This window comes from Drosophila suzukii, chromosome X (assembly GCF_043229965.1).
Source record: "Drosophila suzukii chromosome X, CBGP_Dsuzu_IsoJpt1.0, whole genome shotgun sequence".
Taxonomy (NCBI): domain Eukaryota; kingdom Metazoa; phylum Arthropoda; class Insecta; order Diptera; family Drosophilidae; genus Drosophila; species Drosophila suzukii.
In genome coordinates, this window is record NC_092084.1 from 20,608,261 (window position 1) to 20,630,567 (window position 22,307).

General features: G+C 39.7%; 6 protein-coding genes across 7 annotated transcripts; 4 read left to right on the forward strand and 2 right to left on the reverse strand.

Annotated features, from left to right (window-relative positions):
- The first annotated feature begins 268 nt into the window (after positions 1-268).
- Positions 269-4,356, forward strand: LOC108005125 (HUWE1-associated protein modifying stress responses). 2 transcript variants are annotated; one of them, XM_036821305.3, is made up of 5 exons: positions 269-909; positions 2,538-2,627; positions 2,694-2,880; positions 2,948-3,178; positions 3,951-4,356. In XM_036821305.3, the coding sequence occupies exons 1-5, from the start codon at positions 729-731 to the stop codon at positions 4,072-4,074; spliced, it is 813 nt and encodes a 270-aa protein (XP_036677200.1). In that variant the 5' UTR covers positions 269-728; the 3' UTR covers positions 4,075-4,356. The 2 variants fall into 2 exon arrangements, with proteins under 2 accessions (XP_036677200.1, XP_036677201.1); XM_036821306.3 differs by having other exon boundaries at positions 272-909; positions 2,951-3,178.
- Positions 4,357-4,579: 223 nt separating this feature from the next.
- LOC108005311 (NECAP-like protein CG9132) lies at positions 4,580-10,164 on the reverse strand. Its single transcript, XM_036821307.3, has 4 exons — positions 9,963-10,164; positions 8,310-8,706; positions 7,711-7,916; positions 4,580-7,523 (listed from the first exon to the last, which is right to left on the reverse strand). The coding sequence occupies exons 1-4, from the start codon at positions 10,043-10,045 to the stop codon at positions 7,472-7,474; spliced, it is 738 nt and encodes a 245-aa protein (XP_036677202.1). The 5' UTR covers positions 10,046-10,164; the 3' UTR covers positions 4,580-7,471.
- Positions 10,165-10,440: 276 nt separating this feature from the next.
- On the forward strand, positions 10,441-11,751 carry LOC108005309 (rab-like protein 3). The gene is made up of 3 exons (XM_017068519.4): positions 10,441-10,553; positions 10,633-11,151; positions 11,215-11,751. The coding sequence occupies exons 1-3, from the start codon at positions 10,508-10,510 to the stop codon at positions 11,490-11,492; spliced, it is 843 nt and encodes a 280-aa protein (XP_016924008.2). The 5' UTR covers positions 10,441-10,507; the 3' UTR covers positions 11,493-11,751.
- On the reverse strand, positions 11,650-13,145 carry Rai1 (Rat1 Interacting Protein 1). Its single transcript, XM_017068517.4, has 2 exons — positions 12,370-13,145; positions 11,650-12,299 (listed from the first exon to the last, which is right to left on the reverse strand). Exons 1-2 carry the CDS (start codon positions 13,059-13,061, stop codon positions 11,870-11,872), a joined length of 1,122 nt encoding a protein of 373 aa, XP_016924006.2. The 5' UTR covers positions 13,062-13,145; the 3' UTR covers positions 11,650-11,869.
- A 344-nt stretch (positions 13,146-13,489) lies between these two features.
- Positions 13,490-15,803, forward strand: LOC108005310 (uncharacterized). Its single transcript, XM_017068520.4, has 2 exons — positions 13,490-13,801; positions 13,862-15,803. Exons 1-2 carry the CDS (start codon positions 13,572-13,574, stop codon positions 15,039-15,041), a joined length of 1,410 nt encoding a protein of 469 aa, XP_016924009.2. The 5' UTR covers positions 13,490-13,571; the 3' UTR covers positions 15,042-15,803.
- A 680-nt stretch (positions 15,804-16,483) lies between these two features.
- ppk28 (pickpocket 28) lies at positions 16,484-21,154 on the forward strand. The gene is made up of 4 exons (XM_065867862.2): positions 16,484-16,677; positions 17,531-18,197; positions 19,422-20,016; positions 20,597-21,154. The coding sequence occupies exons 1-4, from the start codon at positions 16,484-16,486 to the stop codon at positions 20,962-20,964; spliced, it is 1,824 nt and encodes a 607-aa protein (XP_065723934.2). The 3' UTR covers positions 20,965-21,154.
- Positions 21,155-22,307: the final 1,153 nt, after the last annotated feature.

Here is a 22,307-nt window from a genome sequence, read left to right on the forward strand (position 1 = left end):
TTTTAGCACTGAGCTACTTTATTTACTTTTATAGTACTGTTTTAAAACGGACGAATTTAGGAACTCTTTTTGAATATGAGAAGTTTGGAAATAGGTAAGCATTTATATACCACATACAATTGAATACTACATTTTTATACAACCCACTGGCATCCATCTTTATTTTCAAGAACCCAAAATTCGTGACTTGTTCGCCGCTTCAGAACTCGTTCCCAAAAATCGAACTAGAATGCCAGGCACTGGATTCGTTTGACAGTTCTCGCCCATCTGGCAACGCCATCGCTGAGTGAGTTCTTTTTTGTGCTGGTTTACAACATAAAAGTGCTGCTCGCTCGTCGTTCGTACAATAAATAAATTAAAATCATCTACAACCGGGCGGCCAAAGGAGCAATCGGCTTGCGAGGACGGTCAAAACGGTGGATTACCAGCCGATTTCCTGGTTAATTCCAAAATCAAAACCAAGAGTTGGTCCAAAGTGCGTGCGAGTGTGTTGGTGCGTTTCGTTTCGCGTGTGTGCCAGTGTGTGTGTGCGTGTGTCGTCGTAGCAGCAGCAGCACCACCAGAAGAAGAAGAAGAAGAACAAGCAGCAGCAGCAGAAAAGGAGCAGCGGAAGAAGAAGAGACGGTAGTCCAGGCCTTTGCCGGAACGGGAAAGGAACCGTAACTTGGGACACACTCGCCCCGACCTGACCCGAAGGGAGAGCGAGAGAGAGTGAGACGCAAAGAGAAATGCAACAACAACCGGAGTCGGGCGGAGAGGAGAGCTGGCTGGAGGAGCAGTGTCACCGCGAAATCCACGGCCAGCACGACGAGTTCGAACGGGAGTTTGTGCGTCAGCGGGACAACAATCTGAGCACCGTGTGGGGAGCATTCCAGGATTCGGCCACCGCCGTTGCCCAGCTTTACAGAGGTAAGGAGGGGGCTAGAGATCCCGTTATCCCTTCCAAGGGCGTAGGCTTCGGCTTCCATGGTTCAACAAATTCTTTCTTTTTTTTTTGTTACTGTTCTGTTCTTTGTGTTTCCATTCTGTCTGTCTATCTGTGTGTTGTTTGTTTGTGTGTGTGCAGTCTCTCTTCAAAAATAGTTTTGGGCGAGGTATTAATAGAACAGCAGGAAGAAGAAGAGGCAGCAGCCCGGCTTTCATGAAAATGCAACTCCCCTTCTCGCTCACTCCTCATACTACGCATTATCAAAATGCAGAAAGGGCTATATTGTTGTTTGTGCTGCGGTTGTTGTTGTTGTTATGAGTGGGTTGGGGCAGGGGGAGATGCAATAGAACAGGGAGCAAAAGAAAAAGAGAGAGGTCTAGAGAAGTGAGATGGCGAGAGGCAAGTGCAATGGAAAGGGAATAGGGAGAGAAAGAGGATGAGCAGGGCAGAGGCGTCGCCTCAAAGAATTTGTATCCCCTTTTTGTTGTTGCTGCTGCTGCCGCTGTCTATTTTGTTGTTGTTGATATCATTAATCAACATGTGCGTGCGTGCAGACTCATCTGACTGCCTGTGCTTGTGTGTGTGTGAGGGTCGAACAGCTGTTTTGCTTTCGTCATTGTTTTCGGCTTGCGAAATGAGAAATAGGAAGGGAAAATAAGTGGAAGATTAAATCTCTCTCGCTCTTTGCTGCCCAATGTATTTTTTGTATTTCATTGCAAATTACATATTTTTAGAGCCTATTGCCATCCCTCTTGCACCGCTTTCTTCCTCTTCCTCTGGGTCGATAGCAGCTCTTCTCGTTCTCTCCCTTCCACTCGGCCCCTGTCTCTCTCCCTCTTCCTCGTCCTTTTTTCATCCTTTCGTGCAGCAGGTGTGCAAGGAGCAGGGGAAAGAAGAGAGAGAGAGAGAGAATGGGAGAGCACCGCAGGGAGTGAATGATCGACAAGTCGGACATGTTTGTTTTTGTTGGCCACATTCCACCTAGAAATTGTTTTTGCAAGGATCCTAAGTCGGCCATTTTCCATTCCACTTTGTGGCAAGTTAAACAAGTGTCCCTATATAATAAACATTCCTACCAAAATATACCTCTATCGTTATAATACTGGAATTACGACCCAAATGATTTTTAATGTTATTTTATTGTTTTCCGATAATTCCTTTGTACATAAATGAGATAAATCCTAGTTCTCGACTCTAAGCCACGTCTTTCTAATGTTATAAATCTAGGATTGCACAATAGAAAATAATAAATTAAGAAGATCTAATAAAAAAACCATTTTTAATACATAATCTTCATTTACGATCTAAAAATTCTGTTGAAAGATTAATGTTTCAGTACTTGTTACGATAAGGACAAGGTCTTTAGACCGTCTCAGTTTATTTCATACCCTTACTTTTGTAAAATATCCGAAAATGCATTTATTCTTACATTTAAAAATGCCTTGTTTATATAAAACATAATATTTCCTTTATTTCTCAACTTAAAAGGCAATTGAAAATTACCTATAGCCTATGTTTTTTGCAGCTATAACTACTGTGGCCTTGAGCTGCATAAAACATAATACATTCATTTATCTAGATATTAAAGATATTTCTCTTTTTCCTGCAGAGCGCTCATCGAACACATTTTCCTCAGACACAGGAGCCCTTTGGCTGCCCTTCCAGACCGCAGCTGGCACTGTGACAACACTCTACAAAGGTGGGTTTAAATCGTACACTCTTAGTAATCTTGCATAACTAATTCCTGTCCTCCGATCCCTTCCAGAATCATGTGATGGTCTCAAACGCACCAGCGACGCTGCCATTCAGTGTGGCTACCAAAGACGCACTCGCGAATTGGCCGATTGGGCGCGCAGCAAAAAACGCCGGATGATACGGCGCGAGGATCTCCTGGCCTATTTGGCCGGAAAGCCCCTACCGCCATCCAACTCAAATCCACATGCCAATCGTCGGTGAGTCGTAATTGAAATTTGTCTCGAACTTGCCCGATTAAAGCCAGTTTCATTTCTCTGTTCCAAGCAGGTCGCCGAAACCGGAGCACCATCACCAGAGCGGCAGCGGCGGCTCTGGCCTGGGTTTTCACAGCTCCGGACTGGGCCTGCCCAGTGGTCCGCCCACAGCCGCCGGCGGTGGACACCTGCTGTCCGCCGGAGCAGCCGGTGGCCGGCATGAGGGATCGGCCGGTGCCCCTGGCGGCGGAATCGGCGATGATTTGCACACCTTCAAGGAGGCCTTGGTTTTGCGTCCACGGTTAGTTGAATGGTTCAGCAAACATTTTATCCTTACTGCGGCAACCTTTGAAAAATTAGTCATCTTGTTATTGTTGTTAATATTGATAGAATTTTCTGTAACTGACGTAGTCGAGTCAGGAAACGTGAGATTGCCTTTTTTGGCAATTGCATTGAATACCGGTTTTAGTGATCTTTCCAAAATGTAAAGACATGTGGATAAAACAAAAACCAAAAAGTAACTGCAATACTTTTCATATTATTAGAAACAAAAAAGAAAGCTAGCTTGGGCAAGGCGAAGTTTAAATAAAAGTGTATCTAAACATGTCGCAGGTTATTTAGTGCAAGCTACATTATCTTTAAAATTAGTGTTAGAACTTACCTGAAACAAGCTTTCGTCATGTTTTAAAATCTCTTTAAAACATATTTCCAATGCTAACCCCATTTCCTTTAGGTTATTAATGAGCTTTAAGGTTTTTTTTTTTTTAAATAGTTTTCTAAAGAGTAGTCTGATCCTTAAGAACTCACTATTTGTCAGGATCCAAGCTAATGACATGGGCGTGTTTCTCCTTTTTAAAGTAAGCACAATTTGGCAACAGTTTAGATATGGATTTTCATGCAGATCAATAATACATATAGTTTATAATGTAGAAAATGTCTCCTTCACTGCATTGCAACCTTCTGACTGAAATTAAAATAACCTATGCAGGCTGTATTATTTTTGACTTATTGCTGCTTCTTCTATGATTAGTGTATGCTGTCCAATTAACTAATTAATTTTCTTAATATTTCAGTGGCCCGGAACTATTTGCATTTGTTGCCAACGAGATAGCGCGCCATTGCAAGCGTCCCGGCAGTCCCATCGACGACAAAATGGATATTTGCCACTACAGCAGTAAACGCCAGCGCTTCATGTAATCCAACACCAATGGCGAACCCAGCCCAAAGCAAAGCTCCCGGTCATCAAAACACCAATTCACTTCACCTTCTTGAATCGAAACAGAAACACTGCGCGGGGAAATTGTTTGAACGGCCGAATTGATGTCAATGGCTTGCGAAACATAAAATGTAAATTTATGTTTAGTTTTTCGGTTTTCTAGTGGCCTACCATATTTTTTTTTTATAAAAAACCCTTTTTCCTCACTCCCTGCACCTACATACAGCAAATGTACGTAAAATACACAAAAATCACACATAAAATTAGTTAAGTTATGTTTTAGTTGATAGCACATAAGGAATAAGTCATGCTGATAGTAATGACAGCAGAGGATGTTTATGTTGAATACGAATAATGCCGCATATCGGGCACTATTACACAAACTGTTGATCATTGTCATCATGCATTGCACGAAACGATGTGGAGAGTTTAGGAGTACGATATCTGTTATATGCCAGCTGTGCGTCTGAGTTAAGATTAAGCGAAGCGTTATACAAACCACAAATGAAGCTGTGTAAATAACAAAACTAAGAGACACCACAAGAAAACCGAGACAGAAATGTAATGTTACGTATATATACTATTTGTATATGCTACTTAAAATCGCCTATCCCGCCTCATTTCACCCAATTTTCGAATCCTAACGCAGCTCAAGATGCTATATCTATGTGGTGTCTTCCCCCCGAAACAGAAAACTAAATTCCACCTTGCAAAATCTAATCTAAAACGAAAGTATTTCCATAACTGAATGAGGGTGGATAAAGCGGAAGTGAAGAACTTCGATCAAACCATTGCTGTTGATTGGTTCCAGTTTTGGATAAATAGTTCCCCGAAAACTGATCTCAGGAGATCGAAATATACGTGTGAAGTGGAGCCTGCAATGCCAATGGTTTGATCAAGTTAAGAGGTCGCTAAAACCCAAACGAAAACTATGATAAACAATCTGTGGTGATTGTAACTTCAAGCTAGCCAGGTTATACCATATACACAACATCTATTTATATGTAGCTATGTATATGAATAGCATACGAAGATGTAATATTGATCCACGTAGTTCGGCATATGGAGTAATGAACAATCCGGAAGCAGAAAATTACTAAAGCAACATATAGAAGAAACAGAATGCTGGCTAAATTAATTGTATATCGGCGCGAAGTCAAGCGGCAGTCGAGAGTCGGAAATCGAAGTCCTATGAAAATAATGCGTTGTAATTATATGTACTAAAACCTAATGAATTATTTAAAAAAAAAATCCATAAGAAAATTGAAAAAAAAACGAACATCATTAAAAAAGGAACAAAACAAACTACAAGGAACCCGAAAATTGTAAGTTAAATAAAAACGTATGAAAAAACAAAGAAAATTAAAATAAAGTTGGTTTTTACTTAGCAAGGGGAGTGAAAATTTCATTTAGAGGCCTGTATTTAATACTTAAAATCAGTTGAATCCCTAATTGCATTACTGAAAGGAAAATAATATACAGCTTAGTTTTTAAACTTCCAATCCAGTTTTTCCAATGAAATAAATAGCCTGCAATTTCACATTGAAATTCATTGCTATTTTTATTTCGTATTTCATTAATATTAATTACACTTTGTATATATCTTGTGTGTATATATATATGTATGTATATATAATTTTATTTTCATGTAAATTATGTTTCGTTTGTTGACTGCTCAAAGCTGGCGAATATGTTAGTTTCGAAGGTTATCTCGAGTGAGCAACGAAAAAAAAACGAGCCACATCGATAAAAGTAATGCCTAGCAGCTCTGGGATTCTCCACCGTAAACGCAAGTCTATGAAAACAGCATGTTTCACAACTATCGAAAGATGTTATATTTAAAAAAATAAGTTTTCGTATAAGAGTTTAGTTTTTGAAAAGATTAAAGCTTTCAACCGGATACACCTGTTATTCATTAGAATCAATCGATTTTATTGAGATATTTATGATGGGTTATTAGATATTCCGATTATAAAATTCAATTATACCAAAATAATAACCATATAGTTTGTGATATACATCCATTAAAAATAAATGAAAATTACCCAAAAAAAAGAAAGATATCTATTAAATATTACGAAAACCGCTGTCTCCAGTAGAAATGTGATAGGGGTTTCAAAGATAAAGCGATGAAAATGTGTGCCAGATGCAGCTCTTATTATAAACATTTATGGAACAAATAGAACTAGCTTTTTTTTGTAGTTTTTCTGAGTTTTGATCATCTTTCAACAGCAACAGAAACAAGAGACCGGAACGCAGAGTTTCGTCTAGCATAGTTGTAGGATATTGATTGGGGATGGGGGGATCAATTTCTCAGGGCTCAAACAACAATTCAGAGTTAGCAAGATTTCCTTCTCTACAATTATGTGGTTTATTAAATACATATGGATATTTCTTCATATTGTATATTATATATAATTCATTTGATTTACTTAATTGCTATGCATGTATGTGCCACTTTTAAACAGAAAAAAAAATATATTACCGTGTTCCCGATTGCTATTCTTTCAAGTTTTTGTGAAATCGAAATTACCATGTTTTAATTTGTAAATTGAACTTTCGATACATTGCATAAGCGAAACAGGCGTTCGTTGAATCATAGTAAATCGGCTTACAAATCACGATCTATGGCATATCGATTCGTGTTTTCTATCCTTAATTAAACCAATTTCGATCTCACACGATTTGATCGAAGTCGAAAACGGGAACAGGTTGATAGATCTGTATAACTTCATGTATTCCATTTAAGGTAGGTGTGAAACAAGTTGATCAGGGGGTATTTGGAGAGTTAACAATAAATTAAAGTGGTATGTAATGCGTCCCATCTGTCATCTGCGGAATGTCCTTTCACGTGCGTGTATGTTCGTGTGTAAGTACTCAAAATTTGAATATTTCACTTTAGTTTAGTTTTTGCAGTGTTTCGTGTTCGTGTATAACTTGATTTAAACTTAATTTGCATTTTTACTTGCATTATCTCGACGTTAACAAATTACATTTTAGAATAATTTCCATACAAATTATCGTTATCTTCATTTATACAATTAACAACCAGGCTAAATAGTTTGCTACAAATCCCCGCCCACTGAGAACTTGTCCCACTTTCATCTTTATCCACCAATTAGAGCGAGACGCAAAATTGGAGATGAGGAGAGGACAAGTGGTGGATGGGGAAACTAATACACAATTTCAATTTAATTAAAAAACTTTAACTTTAACGCGTGACGCCTATGCTGAATGTTCTGTTCAATCTTTTGGTCGTATTTAAAACGATAATAATAAGCTTGCAAATGGTGAATAAAAAAAACATCTGAAGAGTCTTAAAACATAAAGTTCTGGGGGGTAGAGGCGCAGCAGCAGCAGGAACAGGACGATGTCTATCTAGAACTGCACCCAGTTGGCATTGGCCGAGTTCTGTTGTCCTTGGTTGCCACTGAAAAAAGGAGAATTTACTATTATGAATTTGTTTTTGTAATATATAATAATTAAGTATGTAAAATTAGCATTATTATGAAAAGTCTAAAGAATTCGCGGTTGCGGTATACGCAGCATTTTAGCCCAATGTTATCATATGAGATATGATGCTTCCACGGAGTAAATAATCGCCTGCAAGCACTCACCCGGCGGATGCATAGTCGGTCCATTCGGATCCTCCAGCGGCGGGTCTGTGGGCGGGCGAGACGCCGGGACTTTGCCGTACCGTCGTGACTGCGGCGGCGGCCGGTGGTGGAGCGATCTTGCCGAGACCACCAGGCGGCGGAGGCAGGACGCCTGATGAGCCCTTGTTCTTGCCAGTGCGTGAGGATCCCTCGGAGCCGTCCTTTTTCTAAAACAATAAAGGGGACAATTTATTTAAAGTTGATTAAAGAATTTTTGAAGTTCATGATTATATAGCTTGTTTGGATTATAAACCATAAACATAATGATTCAATTTCAGCAGTTGAGATAAGCTGATTCAACAGAAAGAGAGGAATGCGCTCATCTTCATCTAGATGGCGTGAAAAATGAAAGATTGCATTTTAAAAAGACTGATGACATCGTAAATGAGACTGATAAATTGCAAACAGGAAATCTCAAAGAATTCCCCAAAGAGTTTTTAGATTGTGTTTTCAATCGGTTCAGGATTTTACCTATGTAAGAGGTTAATATCTCGATATAATGTACTTTATATGACTTTCAACTTAAATGCTTTTCTTAGATCCCTGGTAGCTGAACCTACCGTTATCCTCATGTTGATCTTGATGGTCTCGCCCTCCTTGAACCCCAAATCCAGCTCCTGCTTGGGCTCCGTCTTCTCTTTTTCGATTTGCTCCTGGTTCTTCACCCACTTGAAGTGATCCTGCAGCGCCACATTCAGATCGAAGGAGTCGGATCGATCTCCGAATCCGAGGCCGAGGAACGCCGATCGTCCATTATCGTCCTGCACCCGGATGACAAAGTACCTGGAGCTGTCGGAAACCGCCTCGATGGCCACGCCGGGATATGTGTCGATGGGGCAGTTGGCGAACAGGGCGCCACTGGTCTTGTCCTCCAGCTTCAGGATGACGGCGGTGCCCTTGGCCACCAGTCGCATCCTGCCCGTCCAGGTGGGCTCCTTCAGATTCCAGTCTGCCGCCCTGTGAAGGTTGAACAATGGCAAATCAATTATTAGAAACTAAGCATTTCTTTATTTTCATTTTCTGCGGAAGTAGTAAAATCTGTGATAAAGAGACTTTCATATATAACACAGCTACATATAAAAATCTTGCAGAACATAACCGACATTTGCTTTATCTTTTTGTTTCCTATGCAAATTATCAAGTTCCTATTGTAAGTAAAACTATATAAACAGTATAAATAATCTTGGGAATGGTGTCAGTTATCAGGAGTAGATACTTGTTCTATTTAGAATACCGAATACAAGCACGATTCCTATAATAAAACTACAAATGGTATCATCATGATGATTTTAAATGTTCTATATTATGATTCTGAGATGATAAATGCAATGGAGATGCAATGCAATTGCTATATATACCACCATATCTCATAAGATAGAGATAATTTATGAATGGTTATACTTGTTCAATTCAGAATATTGAATATTAACACGATTCCTATAATAATACTCCAAGTGGAATCATCATGACGACTTTAAATGTTCTTATATTATGATTCTGAGATGACAAATGCAATGGGAATCGTACATGTAGCCGATAATATATCACCATATCTCATAAGATAGAGATAATTGATGAATGGTTATTTATTACTTGGTATATATGCCATAAATACTGGGAAAACCCGGTAGAATGTGGTTCTTTTAGACTATTTCACCAGTCTACCAATCAATGGGGTTTCTGAGGGATATGTTCTTTCGGTAATACCCATAATACCCCCAACACTCGAGGTATTCGATTAATTTGTGTTATTTGCTCACCTGAGCGCAGTTAACTGTGAAATAAACAGCAACAAAAGGAAAACAAAGAGAGCAGCAATAGCAACAATTACACACAGGCCAGCGGAGCTTTTTTCTATTTTCCCCCTTTTTTCTTTACATTTTTTTTTTTTGGATACGTGTAAGTGAAAATGTTCAAACACAATAATTGCACGGAAAAAAATCAATTGGAATTGAACTTCAGAGGCACGGGAACAACAACAACAACAACAACAAGTCGGGGTGCCTTTAACCTTGGCTAAAAAACATAATTAATGCATTCTTGCAGCCCCCAAACACACATGATAAATAAATATATATACGCCCACTTACGTACGTGCATATATGTGTGCAATGTGGGGGCGTTGAAATGCACGAAAAACTTTCAATTTTTGGACTTTAAGAAAGGGGCGAAAAACGTAGTCACCGTTTTTCCATTCCGATTTGTCGACTCACCTATAGCCTCGATTGCTCGCACGGGGCGGTATTTTGTAGATAAACACCTCCGGCTTCACGATCAGCACACTTTCGTATTCCATCTTATTCGAAATTCAACTATTTTTGATTTTGTTTATTATCTGAATTTTGCCAAGTGTTTTTTTTAAGCTTTTTAACCAGTGTGACCGTCGAGCGACGGTTTGCTTATACCAGATGACCAGCAAAAATATACTGAGCGCGACTTAACTAAAACTAATAAATGCGTAAATATACATATTGTTGTTAGTTAATAAATGTTCTTCTTTCTAAGGTTTTTAAGTTGTTATGGAGGTGGTTTTTTTAAGAGCCCTTAATGGGCTACCAAAAATAAAAATTTAACAACTACATAATTGAAAAAAACAGAAATGAAATTTTATTTACTGTCGATAAGAACACAATTTGCATTCAGAAAATTTAACTCGCTGTTTATTAGCAATGTTTAAACTATTTTATTTGGCTCCTTGCTATTTTAGTATTTTTGCTAGAGGCATATTTGAAAACAGCAGCCACGGTCACACTACACAATGGCGATGAACAATCGAGTGCGAATTGTTGTCGTTGGAGATTCGGGTAAATAATGGCCACAAACGGCTCTGATTACTATCCTCCGCCCACTAATCCCGCCGAGAATCGGCTCCTCCCTCACCAGGTGTGGGCAAGACCTGCCTAACGCACCTGATCGCCCACCATGAGTCGCTAATCCGACCTGGCTGGACGGTGGGCTGCAACATCCAGGTGAGGATCCACGAGTTCAAGGAGGGCACTGCCCGCCAGTGCCCCTATTTCGTGGAGCTCTTCGATGTCGGCGGATCGCTGAGCCACAAGAACACCCGCAGCGTCTTCTACTCGGGCATCCATGGAATCATCCTGGTGCACGACCTCACCAATGGAAAATCACAGGAGCAGCTGCTCGATTGGCTGTACGAGATCGTTAACAAGGAGGGCAAGGACACGTACAAGGCGCGTGGCAGTTCCCTGCCCCCATCGCCACCCACCCCGTTGACTAGCTTCTCCTCGAACTCTTCCGGCGCCGACGGGCACATCCGGTTCGACATGGAGGAATTCATGGGGGCAACGCAAACGCCCATCCTGGTCATGGGCACCAAGCTGGACCTCATCGACGAGAAGCGGCATCCGAAGTCGTCGGTGAAGAAGGCGGGCGGAATAGGTGAGTCAAATAAATGACTCTGTCTGCTAGGAATATGTAAAATTCACTCCCTTGATCTCTTAGCCGACAAATGTGGCGCGGAGGAGATCTGGCTGAATTGCCGGGACATCCGTAGTTTGGCCGCTGGAACCACCGATGCCGTGAAGCTATCCCGCTTCTTCGACTGTGTGATCGAGAAACGCGAATCCCTGGGCGGCAGCGGCAGCGGCAGCCACGTATTTGGCATGACCGGGTTCTCCAGTTCACCGGGCACTCCGCCGGACAGGCGTCGTTTTGGCCCGACAAGCGGCAAACTGGAACCAAGCGCCGTTCCCCTTCTGGAGACCAACGACCTCAAGTGATCAGTGCATTCAGTGTTAGCTCTAAGTTAAATTGTACATATAATTCGTATGAGAATCATTAGAGTCTTAATGCAATAGCTATACATTTTTTGCAGTTAAATCATTTGCCTATTTAGCACATTTAATTTGTCTGTCATCTAAGATCTGAAAACATAAATTAGGCTTTTACTAAAAAGACTTTATTTTTTTTAAACAATTTTAAATGTTTTCAACATTTATTAAACTTTTCGTCAAGCTTGTCTAGTTTCATATCAAAGAATGCTTTCATTTCACTTTGAATTGTTTGAAAATTTTCCCAAAACATATTTCCTTATTTTACTCGGAGACTTAAGTGATTAATATAAATGCCTTATTTGGTGGATTGGCTACTTTGCAGCTCATCCCGCCTTGAGCATTTCGCGATACCAGTCGGGGATGATTTGGTGTTCCGGCCCGCCCAGCACTTCGTAGTTGGCCCGCCTGTTCCGGAAAGTCACCTGGACCACGGCAAACGGATCGTCAATGGCCACCAGCAGCTCCTTAAGCTTGCGCAGAAACTGCTCCAGGAACCAGGCCATGGCCGATGGGTTCCATGGCTTGTTGCGGGCCAGCGTGCGGACATCGATCTTCACGATCTCCTGCGCCATGCCCCTATTGTCGCGCAGTCCCGCATAGATCGTCTTAATGCCCACCAGGAATGACTGGCTCCACCAGTTGGCCGACTTGTAGTTATCAAAGCTGCGCTTTTGGTTGGAGTTCATATTGTGTGCGGTGGTCTTTAGCTCCACGAAAGTCAGTGAGTCCAGCACTTTGGGATCTTTGAAGTCTCTAAGGGGATGAGATAATTTGAAGTTGTTAAATTGCAACCCATAAGCGAATGCATGCCTGGAATACTCACACTTGCACCTGGCTGTCCACACAGTCCATTTCGGCGCCGTAGAGCAGCCTTATTCCGGCCAGGTTTCCACGGAACATGCCCAAGAACTCCTCCGCCTCGTTGACCGGCACATTGGTCACCGGCTTGCCCTGCGCCTGGGCGCTGGTGACGTACTGCTCGAACTTGAAGCCCCAGGAGCACATGTCCTTCTGGGCCTCGGTCATGTTCTCGTTCTCCAGCCGCTGCTCCGGCGTCGCCTCCTTGGCCATGTAGACGCTGCCGTTGAGGAGTGTGGCCTTGATGCGAAACTCGCGATACCGCTCATAGGACATGCACATGATCTGCCTCAGAATGCCGCGCAGCGTTACAAAGTCAATGTCCAGGCCCAAGCTTCCCGGATCGGATTTCTGCGGGCGGAGTAGCTGCTTCTTGTGGTGCTGTATGTAGATGAGAGCGAATTCCAGATCCTTGGTCGCGGAATCCGTGGATTTGCGGATTACATCCGCTATTCCAGCGTTCAGATCGAATGGCAAAGGGGGCCACGGTGGCGCCACCAAGTAGCTGGCACCGCTGGCGTCGTCCACATAATCCCGGCGAGCGTCGATGCTGCAGACGCCGATGCATTCCGGCCGACTTATCGACGGAAACTGCCGGTCGAACCGGTCGCCGAGTCGCTGCCAGGGCACGTTGATAACCCCTGTGTTCGCGGCCATCCTCTTCTCTCCAGGATCTTCGCGTCCAATCAAATATCCCGGAAAAAGGGGAATTGCTTATATTTTTTTAAAATGTAAACACTCAGTGTGACCGTCGCGAGGTCGGAAGTCCGATGCACTTTTGTATTTAATACTAGATTTGATTTGTTAAAATACAAATCAATAAATATTTTTAAAGTATACTAAATTAACAATTAATTGTGTTAATTCAGAACTTTGGGAATTGTTCACCTCATTAAAATTAATTAATAAAAACTGATATATTCGAAAAAAGGGGAGTTCAATTTTTTATATTCTTTAAAAGGTTGTACATTGAATTCTATACGCTAAATACTTTTTTTTAGTTCTCTATTTTGTTTGCATATATGAATAATTAGCTAAAATTTGTAAAGTATTTTATAATTATAACTGTTAGTGGAATAGTTTGTTTTCCATTAGGAGCGACGGTCACATTAACGCACCAAAATACAAACTGTTTTGTTTATTTGGTGCTATAAACGTGAGTGGCCAATGAAGCATCTCCTGGAGGACCCGTTGGTCCTGGCCGACCTGCAGCCGCTGCCAGAAAAGACCGGTATTGTGGAGGATCGACAGGAGGCGGCCAGGAATCCTGCAGCAAACTTCGCGCCCCTGGAGGGATTGCCCGATTCTGGGGAGGATTCGCAGCGAGAGGACACGCTCTGCAAGTTGGCCTGCAGCCTGCACAAGCTATCCAAGGACGATCACATAGTCATCGATCGGTGAGTTCCTTAATTCCTTAATTCGTCAGCACAACTTATTCACCCAGTAATCCTGTACAGAAAGCGCAATCAGGTGATTCGCACAGATGCAGTGACCCAGCAGATGACCATTTACCGCTGTCCGGATCCCGCTGCCATGGGAATCCGTCCGCCCACGGCAAAAAATGCCCACTATCCGCCTGCTAAAGTGGGAAGACCCCTGAAGAGAGCCAGCCCAATGATTGCCACAACTCCCGCGCCCAAAAAACAGCCGCCGGCGGAGGAGAAACCTGCCGCTGCTGAGCCACACCGCACTCGTTCCGGTCGCCAGGTGCGCAGCTCAATGGCACAGCCAGCTCCTGTGATCAGTGGCCCCCCTGTGGAGCCCAGTTCTGCTCAGATGTTTGAGATGCTGGTTGCAGATTTGCGTGACAAGGACTACCGGGCACCCATGCCCGAGCCGAAGACAAACGGCAGCAGCCAAGAACCTGTCCCAACGCCCACACCACGCGCCGTTCCCAAGAATGCCATTTGCCCCGGATGTGGGAAGATATTCCTGGGTCGCCGACTGCAGCGTCACTTTGTCAAATTCCCGGAGCACATGCCGCGTCTTGGCGAGCAGCCGCCAACTGCTGCAGCAGGAGCGCCATCCACCTCCACGCCTTCGCTTTTTGGCCTTCTTACCGCCCAACTTCAGCGGCATTCGCATCTCAGCGAGGAGCAGCGCTCCGATCTCTTCCTAAACGAACTGAACGACTTTGTGGAGCAACTCCAGCTGCGTAGCCAGCGGCTAATACGGAATACCTCAGGACTGCACTTTGTGAATGCTCGGGTTGCACGAGTTTTGGGCATACCCGAGGGTCAGTATGCACTGGATATGTCTGCCATGGAATCGCCGCAGGCTCCCATGCCGGAGCCAGAGGGTGGAGCTCTGGTTGCCGGTGGCGTCGGTGGCGGAGCCCGTAATCTGGTGGTCTACGCCGAGTTGAGCATGTCGCTGGACGATCCGCTCACGGACGAGGCTGCGCAGCGACTGAATCTGTCCGCGGGCGGGCAACTTCATCCGCCGTCGGAGGAAAGCCTACTCAGGAATGTCAGCGATCTCATGCAGCCGCCGGTGGCAGCTGCTCCTCCGACTGTAAATCATGGATACGATCATGCGAGCGACAATGCCGTGGAGGCCCTAACCATGAAGGAAACGCCCAACGCGGAAGCCATTCTAGATCTCAACGTGGACTTCTTCCAGTTCAATCCTAATTAGTCATGACATTGCATTTTTAGGGTTAGCCAAGTTCTGTGAAAAGGTTGGTGTTTTTTTTATTTAAACCGAAAATGAGAATCAAATGTAGGCAAACTGGATTTTTGGTTCCTAACATTATAACATTTTTAACTTCTGAATTTTGAAACTTGAAAGAGATACTGAAATTTAATTGTTTTTTTAAGCAACAAAATTTAATATAACATGCAGTGATATAAAAAGTTAAAAAAATGTTATTTTCATATGCATATATTTCTGAATGAGTTACTGAAATTTAAAATTTGCATTAAATTTCTTTCCCTGAATTATCTTTTCAAAGAAAATGGAAATGTATTATGTAAATATACAAATATGATGGATAATTTTAAAGTTTTTATGTTTACAAAAGTTTAAAATTCTAAACGTTTGATTGAATGAAAGCCATTGAAGAAGATTATGAAATGTTATTCGGTTATTCTTAAAAAACGATACATGTAATATTTTTAATGCTAGCGTATAATCCACATATATGATTTGCTTAATGAATGTAATCGGAAATTTGAATTATGTTTTTTTTTAATGAATGAACATTTGAAGAGGATACAAATGGTTTATGTAAATACATAAATAAGAGATTAATTATTTTTAAGATATATTTTGTATTTTTCTTGAAGATGGAAATTGAAACTGTTTGAAATACTTGTATGCGCACGTACCATCAATGAAAATGAAAATATCTTGCAATAAATCGGACCATGCTAATGGATGAGTGGCCAATAATGCCTAGTTGATTGAAATTATTTATGAAGTACTTAACTGGCACACGAAAGATGTCCATTAAATAAATTTTGCTCCAGCGAGCTCCGAAATGAATGCGTTAATATTTGCTAGAACATTTGGTGGCGATAAATCATCTTGAACAATTTAGTTTAATATAGCTTTTGCCATGTGATGTAGTTACTAGCTATCTATTTCTATTTGCGATTACTACACAGAACTTATTGGGATATTTTAATAGCATTTCCTATATTTTTTTAAACAAATTGTAAATTTAAATGAAATATGCAAGACTTTTTTGAGACCCAATGTAAATTATTTGTATGAAAAGTTCTATATGAGTTAAGAAACTAACCTAAATGATAGAAATACTTTAGATACTGTTTTAAATTTTTTTAATCACATCTAAAATTTTTTTGAGTGACTACTGTGCGTGCATCCTTGTTTACATTTAAGTGTAAACCATGCACTCGTATTTTCTGGCCATCTGCTTGATTTTCGAAAATTGCGGATTGCGAAGGTGGCCAAAATCAATTTGGTGGTTATCACAGCAAATGGACGACTCTGTTTGCCAAGGGTCAATATGATTAAAGCTGATGACTGCAATGGAAATGCAAGTGGAGTTGGCAGTACGGCATTGAGACCTCTATAAATACTGCCGATCCGCCAAAGTCGGGATACAGTGCATCATGAAGAAGTTGACGGACAGCAGGCGGCGTCCCAGTGGCTCCTCGATGTGGAAAAGGGATTCCGAGTCGGATAACGAGGAGAATACCATCTGCAGCTGTGCGGCGATAAAGAGGAGTGTGGTTTACTACCTGAAAAACAGCACTCTCCATGGCCTGAAGTACATCGCCGAGGAGAGCATCACCATTCCGGAACGGTTAATGGTTTTCTAGTAACTTACATATACGAATCTTCTGCAGGTTCTTCTAATTTTGGTCAAAATATATCATTTTGAAAAGACTGAACGAAATTGAAAGCGACAATAGAGCCAAAAAAAACTGTCCAAAACTTTTACGAGCTTTATGTATATGGTTCCCGATACGAAGAGATGGATTTCACATGGACAATGGCCTTCCGCAGTAGTCACACACCGGAGGGAGTTTATCCTTAGCATGGATGCTCTTCGGAATGTCTTCGAGTTCCTTTATAAGCGGCTTGAAATTGTACATCTCGGGTGATGGCGGTTTTTTCATGCCTGCGATATTATAAATCTCGGTTTCCATATTGAATATGCGTTAATTTATAAATTTTACTCGCGCTTATTTTACTGAATTGTTGTTTCGTGTAGGAAAATTTCCGAACTTTTTGTATTCCAAAATAATTTGTTGTTTTATGTCGTACTGAAATCGATGTCTGACTGAGCTAGGCAAGGGATCGTCGTTCAAATGATACCATGTCACAGATCTCTCAGGTCACTATATATAAGGCTTTAAACATTTTTGGCTTGCTGCATTTATTATATAAATGTTACTTACGAGTAATATCTTATTGTAGGTCATGAAGAAATATTTATTTGGAACTGATTGGGATTACTTGGGAAGGAATCAGAGTAAAATCAGTAGTAAAATGATGGACTTCTTATCTTCACTGTTTTGGGCTCTGCATTGATTCTTAAAATTTAAAGACAAGTTTTATATATATTGATGGTGGCACCCAGCTTTCTTATTTTTAGTATAAATATTTTTTTTAAGCCTTATAAAATAAAATCAATTCCTATTTCTTTTTTTTAGGGTCTTCTTCGGCATCTCCTTTGTGCTGGTGGTGATCCTTTCCGGGTTTTTCATCTCCAACGTTTACGTGAAGTGGAGTGCTTCGCCCATAATAATTTCGACCAGTGCCAAACAGAAGTTGACCAGCAACATGCCCTTTCCGGCGATTACCATCTGTAATCTCAACCAGGCGCTGCTCAGTCAGGTGGATCGCATTGCCCGGACCAGCACCAATTTCTCCCTGCTGATGGGTCTGTGCGATCAGGGCGGGGATACGACCATCTCCTACATCGGCACCTGGAAGTACTTCAAGGCGATCCTGGTGGAGGTGGCCCAGCCGTGCGAGAAGATGCTGCTGTACTGCAGCTTTGGTTCGCGGGCGGAGGAGTGTTCCCTGCTCTTCACCTCAATCCTGACCGATGATGGGTTGTGCTGCAACTTCAATGCCCTCGATCCATCGTATCTCATTCGGAATTACAGTGACGACGTGAGGTGGGAGCCGGCTCAGCCGAATTCCCGCTACGAGCCCATCGACTGGACCCCGGAGAAGGGCTATGCCCGCAAGTTGCCCGAGTTCTACTATCCGCGCACCTCGGGGGGCACTGGGATCCGGATGGGTCTGACCGTAGTGCTAAACGCCTCCATAGCGGAGTACTACTGCACCAAGTCCATGAGTGTGGGCTTCAAGGTGAGGCTGTGGTGTCAATATTATTATATTATATTATATTATATTATATTATATTATATTATATTATATTATATTATATTATATTATATTATATTATATTATATTATATTATATTATATTATATTATATTATATTATATTATATTATATTATATTATATTATATTATATTATATTATATTATATTATATTATATTATATTATATTATATTATATTATATTATATTATATTATATTATATTATATTATATTATATTATATTATATTATATTATATTATATTATATTATATTATATTATATTATATTATATTATATTATATTATATTATATTATATTATATTATATTATATTATATTATATTATATTATATTATATTATATTATATTATATTATATTATATTATATTATATTATATTATATTATATTATATTATATTATATTATATTATATTATATTATATTATATTATATTATATTATATTATATTATATTATATTATATTATATTATATTATATTATATTATATTATATTATATTATATTATATTATATTATATTATATTATATTATATTATATTATATTATATTATATTATATTATATTATATTATATTATATTATATTATATTATATTATATTATATATTATATTATATTATATTATATTATATTATATTATATTATATTATATTATATTATATTATATTATATTATATTATATTATATTATATTATATTATATTATATTATATTATATTATATTATATTATATTATATTATATTATATTATATTATATTATATTATATTATATTATATTATATTATATTATATTATATATTATATTATATTATATTATATTATATTATATTATATTATATTATATTATATTATATTATATTATATTATATTATATTATATTATATTATATTATATTATATTATATTATATTATATTATATTATATTATATTATATTATATTATATTATAGTATATTATAAGATACATATATATAGATATTTGGGTTCTTAAAAATACCGAAAATCTTTAAAATAGAGAATATGATTTTATGTTACAAATTTGAATTACATTATGTGGCATTTTAAGGTGCTTGCTTAAAAAATAACACCACAAATGTTTTTAAAAATAGATCAATAATTTATAACGATTCCAAAATATGATTTAAGGTTAGGAATATCTATTCGATTTTAAAAAATGTTTTTCATTTTAAGGTCCTTGTCCACAATCCTGCCGAACTGCCGAAGGTGAGCAACTATGGCTTTGTGGTTACCGCCGGACGAGAGGCCCGGATCCCCATCGAACCGGTCTACGAAGATGCCCTGCCCACGATACGATCCATCAAGAAATCGGTGCGTCGCTGCCTCTTCTCCGATGAGAATGATTTGGCCTACTACCGGACATATTCGCGCAAGAACTGCGAGTTGGAGTGCGAGGCCAAGTTGCTGCTCCGCGAATGCAGCTGCGTCCTTTACTATCTGCCCCGGATCGATCCCTTGGCCAGGGTCTGTGGACCCAACGATAATCAATGCACGGATCGGGTGCAAACGGAGATCGAGTCCTCGTTGACGAACCTATCCTGCGAAAGTTGCTGGCCGGGCTGCTTTGAACTCACCTACAAGGCAACCCTTTCGACGGCCTCCATCGTCTCGGATCCCCGATTTCAGGCCGGCGAGAATCTACCCGATTATATTTTCCACGGACCGTATAGCAACGCCAGCGAGATTTCTATCCTACACTTCTACTACATGAGCAATATATTCCGCAGCACCACCAAGTCGGAAATGTTTGGCTTTACCGAGTTTCTGTGTGAGTTGTTTTTATAATAATAATAAGTTTGCCTGTAAATTTTACATTATAGCCGAACCTTTTGTAGTAGTGTAGTAGTTTTGTAGACACGAAGGGATATTGGGGATAGATCCCCCCCAACGTTTTAAAGGTATATCTAATATGTATTGTATTCTAACTTTTTGATTCCTGCTCAATAAATTTGTTGTATATACCCCCGTAACCAATTTCTGGATCCGCCACTGATTCTAATATTAATAAAAGATATTTTAAATTAAGATCATATTTCCTTAAAATGTCCTATGGTTGGCTTCAACAAAATAAGTGTGCATTGTTTAGGATTTGATATTGATTGAGAACCTATTTTTAAATATTTTATGAATATATTTTCATGGGTAATAGTAATATCCTATATACCGATTTTTGAATATTTTTTTTCTAATATAAATTTATTATAAATACGCAATTTATTGGTTATGTTTTTCAATTTATTAAACACATGGAAATGTTATTTAACATTTTTTAATATTATATACAAAGTTTTAGTTTAAAATTTAAATACTATACTAATGTAAAGACTTCTATTATATCCTTTTTCCAGCTAATACTGGCGGTCTTCTCGGTCTTTTCATGGGCTTCAGCATTTTCTCGGTGATCGAGATATTCTTCTATATCACTGTCCGTCCGTACTGCGCCTCCCGGACTCTCCGGCAGCGCCACAAGCGTCGTCTGGAGCAGTTGCGCTGGCTGACTCCGGTCCGGATGCCTGGCCGCAGAATTCTACGCCGGAATCGAGGCCTTCTCAGCCGGAATTCCAATCCCCCGCCGCCCGCCTACAGTGATGTGCAGAGGAGCCGCGGGAAACTGGGAAAACCGGTGCCGAACAAGAGGAGTCTCTGGCAGACGTTGCAAGTTCGCCCAGTGGAGCGGGTGGATGAGGAACCACCCATCTATCCGTACCTGAATTGAGTATACACAGAAAGTATCACCTATCCAGAAAAAATATTACCTGTTTTAGATTATTTGAAATAAGCTGTGCTTTATAACTTTGCGTAACTAAAAATACTTTATCTTGTTGAACATTTTAGAAAGAAGGTATACTTAATAATATAATGATAAATCTAAGTAGTAGCAAAAAACTCGTAATAAATCGGTTTTGTGTTAATAAACATAATTCCCCAGTTGATAGTGCGGTTTCTCTCTCTGTAGCCACGTTTCCTTTAGGAACATATATGCTCTTATTTATTGTTCTTGTTGAGTCCAATGTTTATGGCCCAGAAAACAGTGCAACAATAAATAGTCCAGCGGCAAAAACAACAAAAAAAAGGCCAATGAACGCCGTATCCACGGGTGACGTGACCTCAGCCAGCACTGAAAGAAAATATTACCAGGAAATACAAAAATAACCCAGATTAATAACATAAGTAAGCTTTCAGGAATGGAAGCATAGTTCTTATAGGAAAGACAAATGCCATGGAGTTCGTATATTAGTGACCACTATTATCTACATACTTTTTCGCTCCGTGTTGAAGAGGAAAAATCGTTTGGAATGTGGGGCTGTACCGGAAACTTGGACTGCGCCCACTGCGATTGCGGATATCGGATAATGGCGCTAATCGCCACGCGACTCCAATTTTAATTGATACCTTGCTCGGTTTCACTGGCTGCCCTTACCAAGTTCAAAAAGTTGCTGGATTATAATATAAGATAGGAAATGTATTTTAGAAAATATTATTTATATAGATTATAGTATACGAAATTATAGAATTGGTTTTAGAAATATTTTAATTAACTAGATATTTTTATGTTACAACATTTTTTTATCTCATAGTTTATTTAACTGTTTGGTTATAAATATTTTAAAGTTCGATACCTAGCTGCAATTTGCTTTCTTTCATTAACCATATTATATTATATTATTATATTATGTTGTTATTTAGAATAATATCTTTCATATCCCTTACAGAGCATCCAGAGTTCGCCTTATCAACTGACTTGCCCTGGTTTTGCTTTTGGCTTATTGTGTGCCAATTGAAACTTAATTGAGAGACAATTTTGGTATTGGCCAAAATTCGTTACTGCTGTTGCTTTTGGCCAACGAAATTTGAACATGAAACGAGCAAGAATTTCACAGGGCTGATGTCACTTCATCGCTTTTTTCTGGGTTTTTACGAGCTATTTGCCGAGGAGGGACTGATTGTGGGGCCCAGTGACACCACTCGAATCGAGAATGCTCTGTGGGATCTCCTGAAAATCCTCACCCATCAATGTCAAGTGGTCGAGTGTGTCTGTTTCTGCGAGTTCTTGACTTT

Coding starts and splice junctions, on each gene's coding strand:
- LOC108005125 (XM_036821305.3), top strand. CDS start 729: ATGCAACAACAACCGGAGTCGGGCGGAGAGGAGAGCTGGCTGGAGGAG. Junction 2,628..2,693: donor TGTGACAACACTCTACAAAG/GTGGGTTTAAAT, acceptor GATCCCTTCCAG/AATCATGTGATGGTCTCAAA. Junction 2,881..2,947: donor AATCCACATGCCAATCGTCG/GTGAGTCGTAAT, acceptor CTCTGTTCCAAG/CAGGTCGCCGAAACCGGAGC.
- Rai1 (XM_017068517.4), bottom strand. CDS start 13,061: ATGGCCGCGAACACAGGGGTTATCAACGTGCCCTGGCAGCGACTCGGC. Junction 12,300..12,369: donor GTGGACAGCCAGGTGCAAGT/GTGAGTATTCCA, acceptor TCATCCCCTTAG/AGACTTCAAAGATCCCAAAG.
- LOC108005310 (XM_017068520.4), top strand. CDS start 13,572: ATGAAGCATCTCCTGGAGGACCCGTTGGTCCTGGCCGACCTGCAGCCG. Junction 13,802..13,861: donor GATCACATAGTCATCGATCG/GTGAGTTCCTTA, acceptor AATCCTGTACAG/AAAGCGCAATCAGGTGATTC.
- ppk28 (XM_065867862.2), top strand. CDS start 16,484: ATGAAGAAGTTGACGGACAGCAGGCGGCGTCCCAGTGGCTCCTCGATG. Junction 16,678..17,530: donor AGCATCACCATTCCGGAACG/GTTAATGGTTTT, acceptor TCTTTTTTTTAG/GGTCTTCTTCGGCATCTCCT. Junction 20,017..20,596: donor TGGCTTTACCGAGTTTCTGT/GTGAGTTGTTTT, acceptor TCCTTTTTCCAG/CTAATACTGGCGGTCTTCTC.
- LOC108005309 (XM_017068519.4), top strand. CDS start 10,508: ATGGCGATGAACAATCGAGTGCGAATTGTTGTCGTTGGAGATTCGG. Junction 10,554..10,632: donor TGTTGTCGTTGGAGATTCGG/GTAAATAATGGC, acceptor CTCCCTCACCAG/GTGTGGGCAAGACCTGCCTA. Junction 11,152..11,214: donor GAAGAAGGCGGGCGGAATAG/GTGAGTCAAATA, acceptor TTGATCTCTTAG/CCGACAAATGTGGCGCGGAG.
- LOC108005311 (XM_036821307.3), bottom strand. CDS start 10,045: ATGGAATACGAAAGTGTGCTGATCGTGAAGCCGGAGGTGTTTATCTAC. Junction 8,707..9,962: donor GCGAGCAATCGAGGCTATAG/GTGAGTCGACAA, acceptor CAACCTTCACAG/GGCGGCAGACTGGAATCTGA. Junction 7,917..8,309: donor AGATCAACATGAGGATAACG/GTAGGTTCAGCT, acceptor TTATTGTTTTAG/AAAAAGGACGGCTCCGAGGG.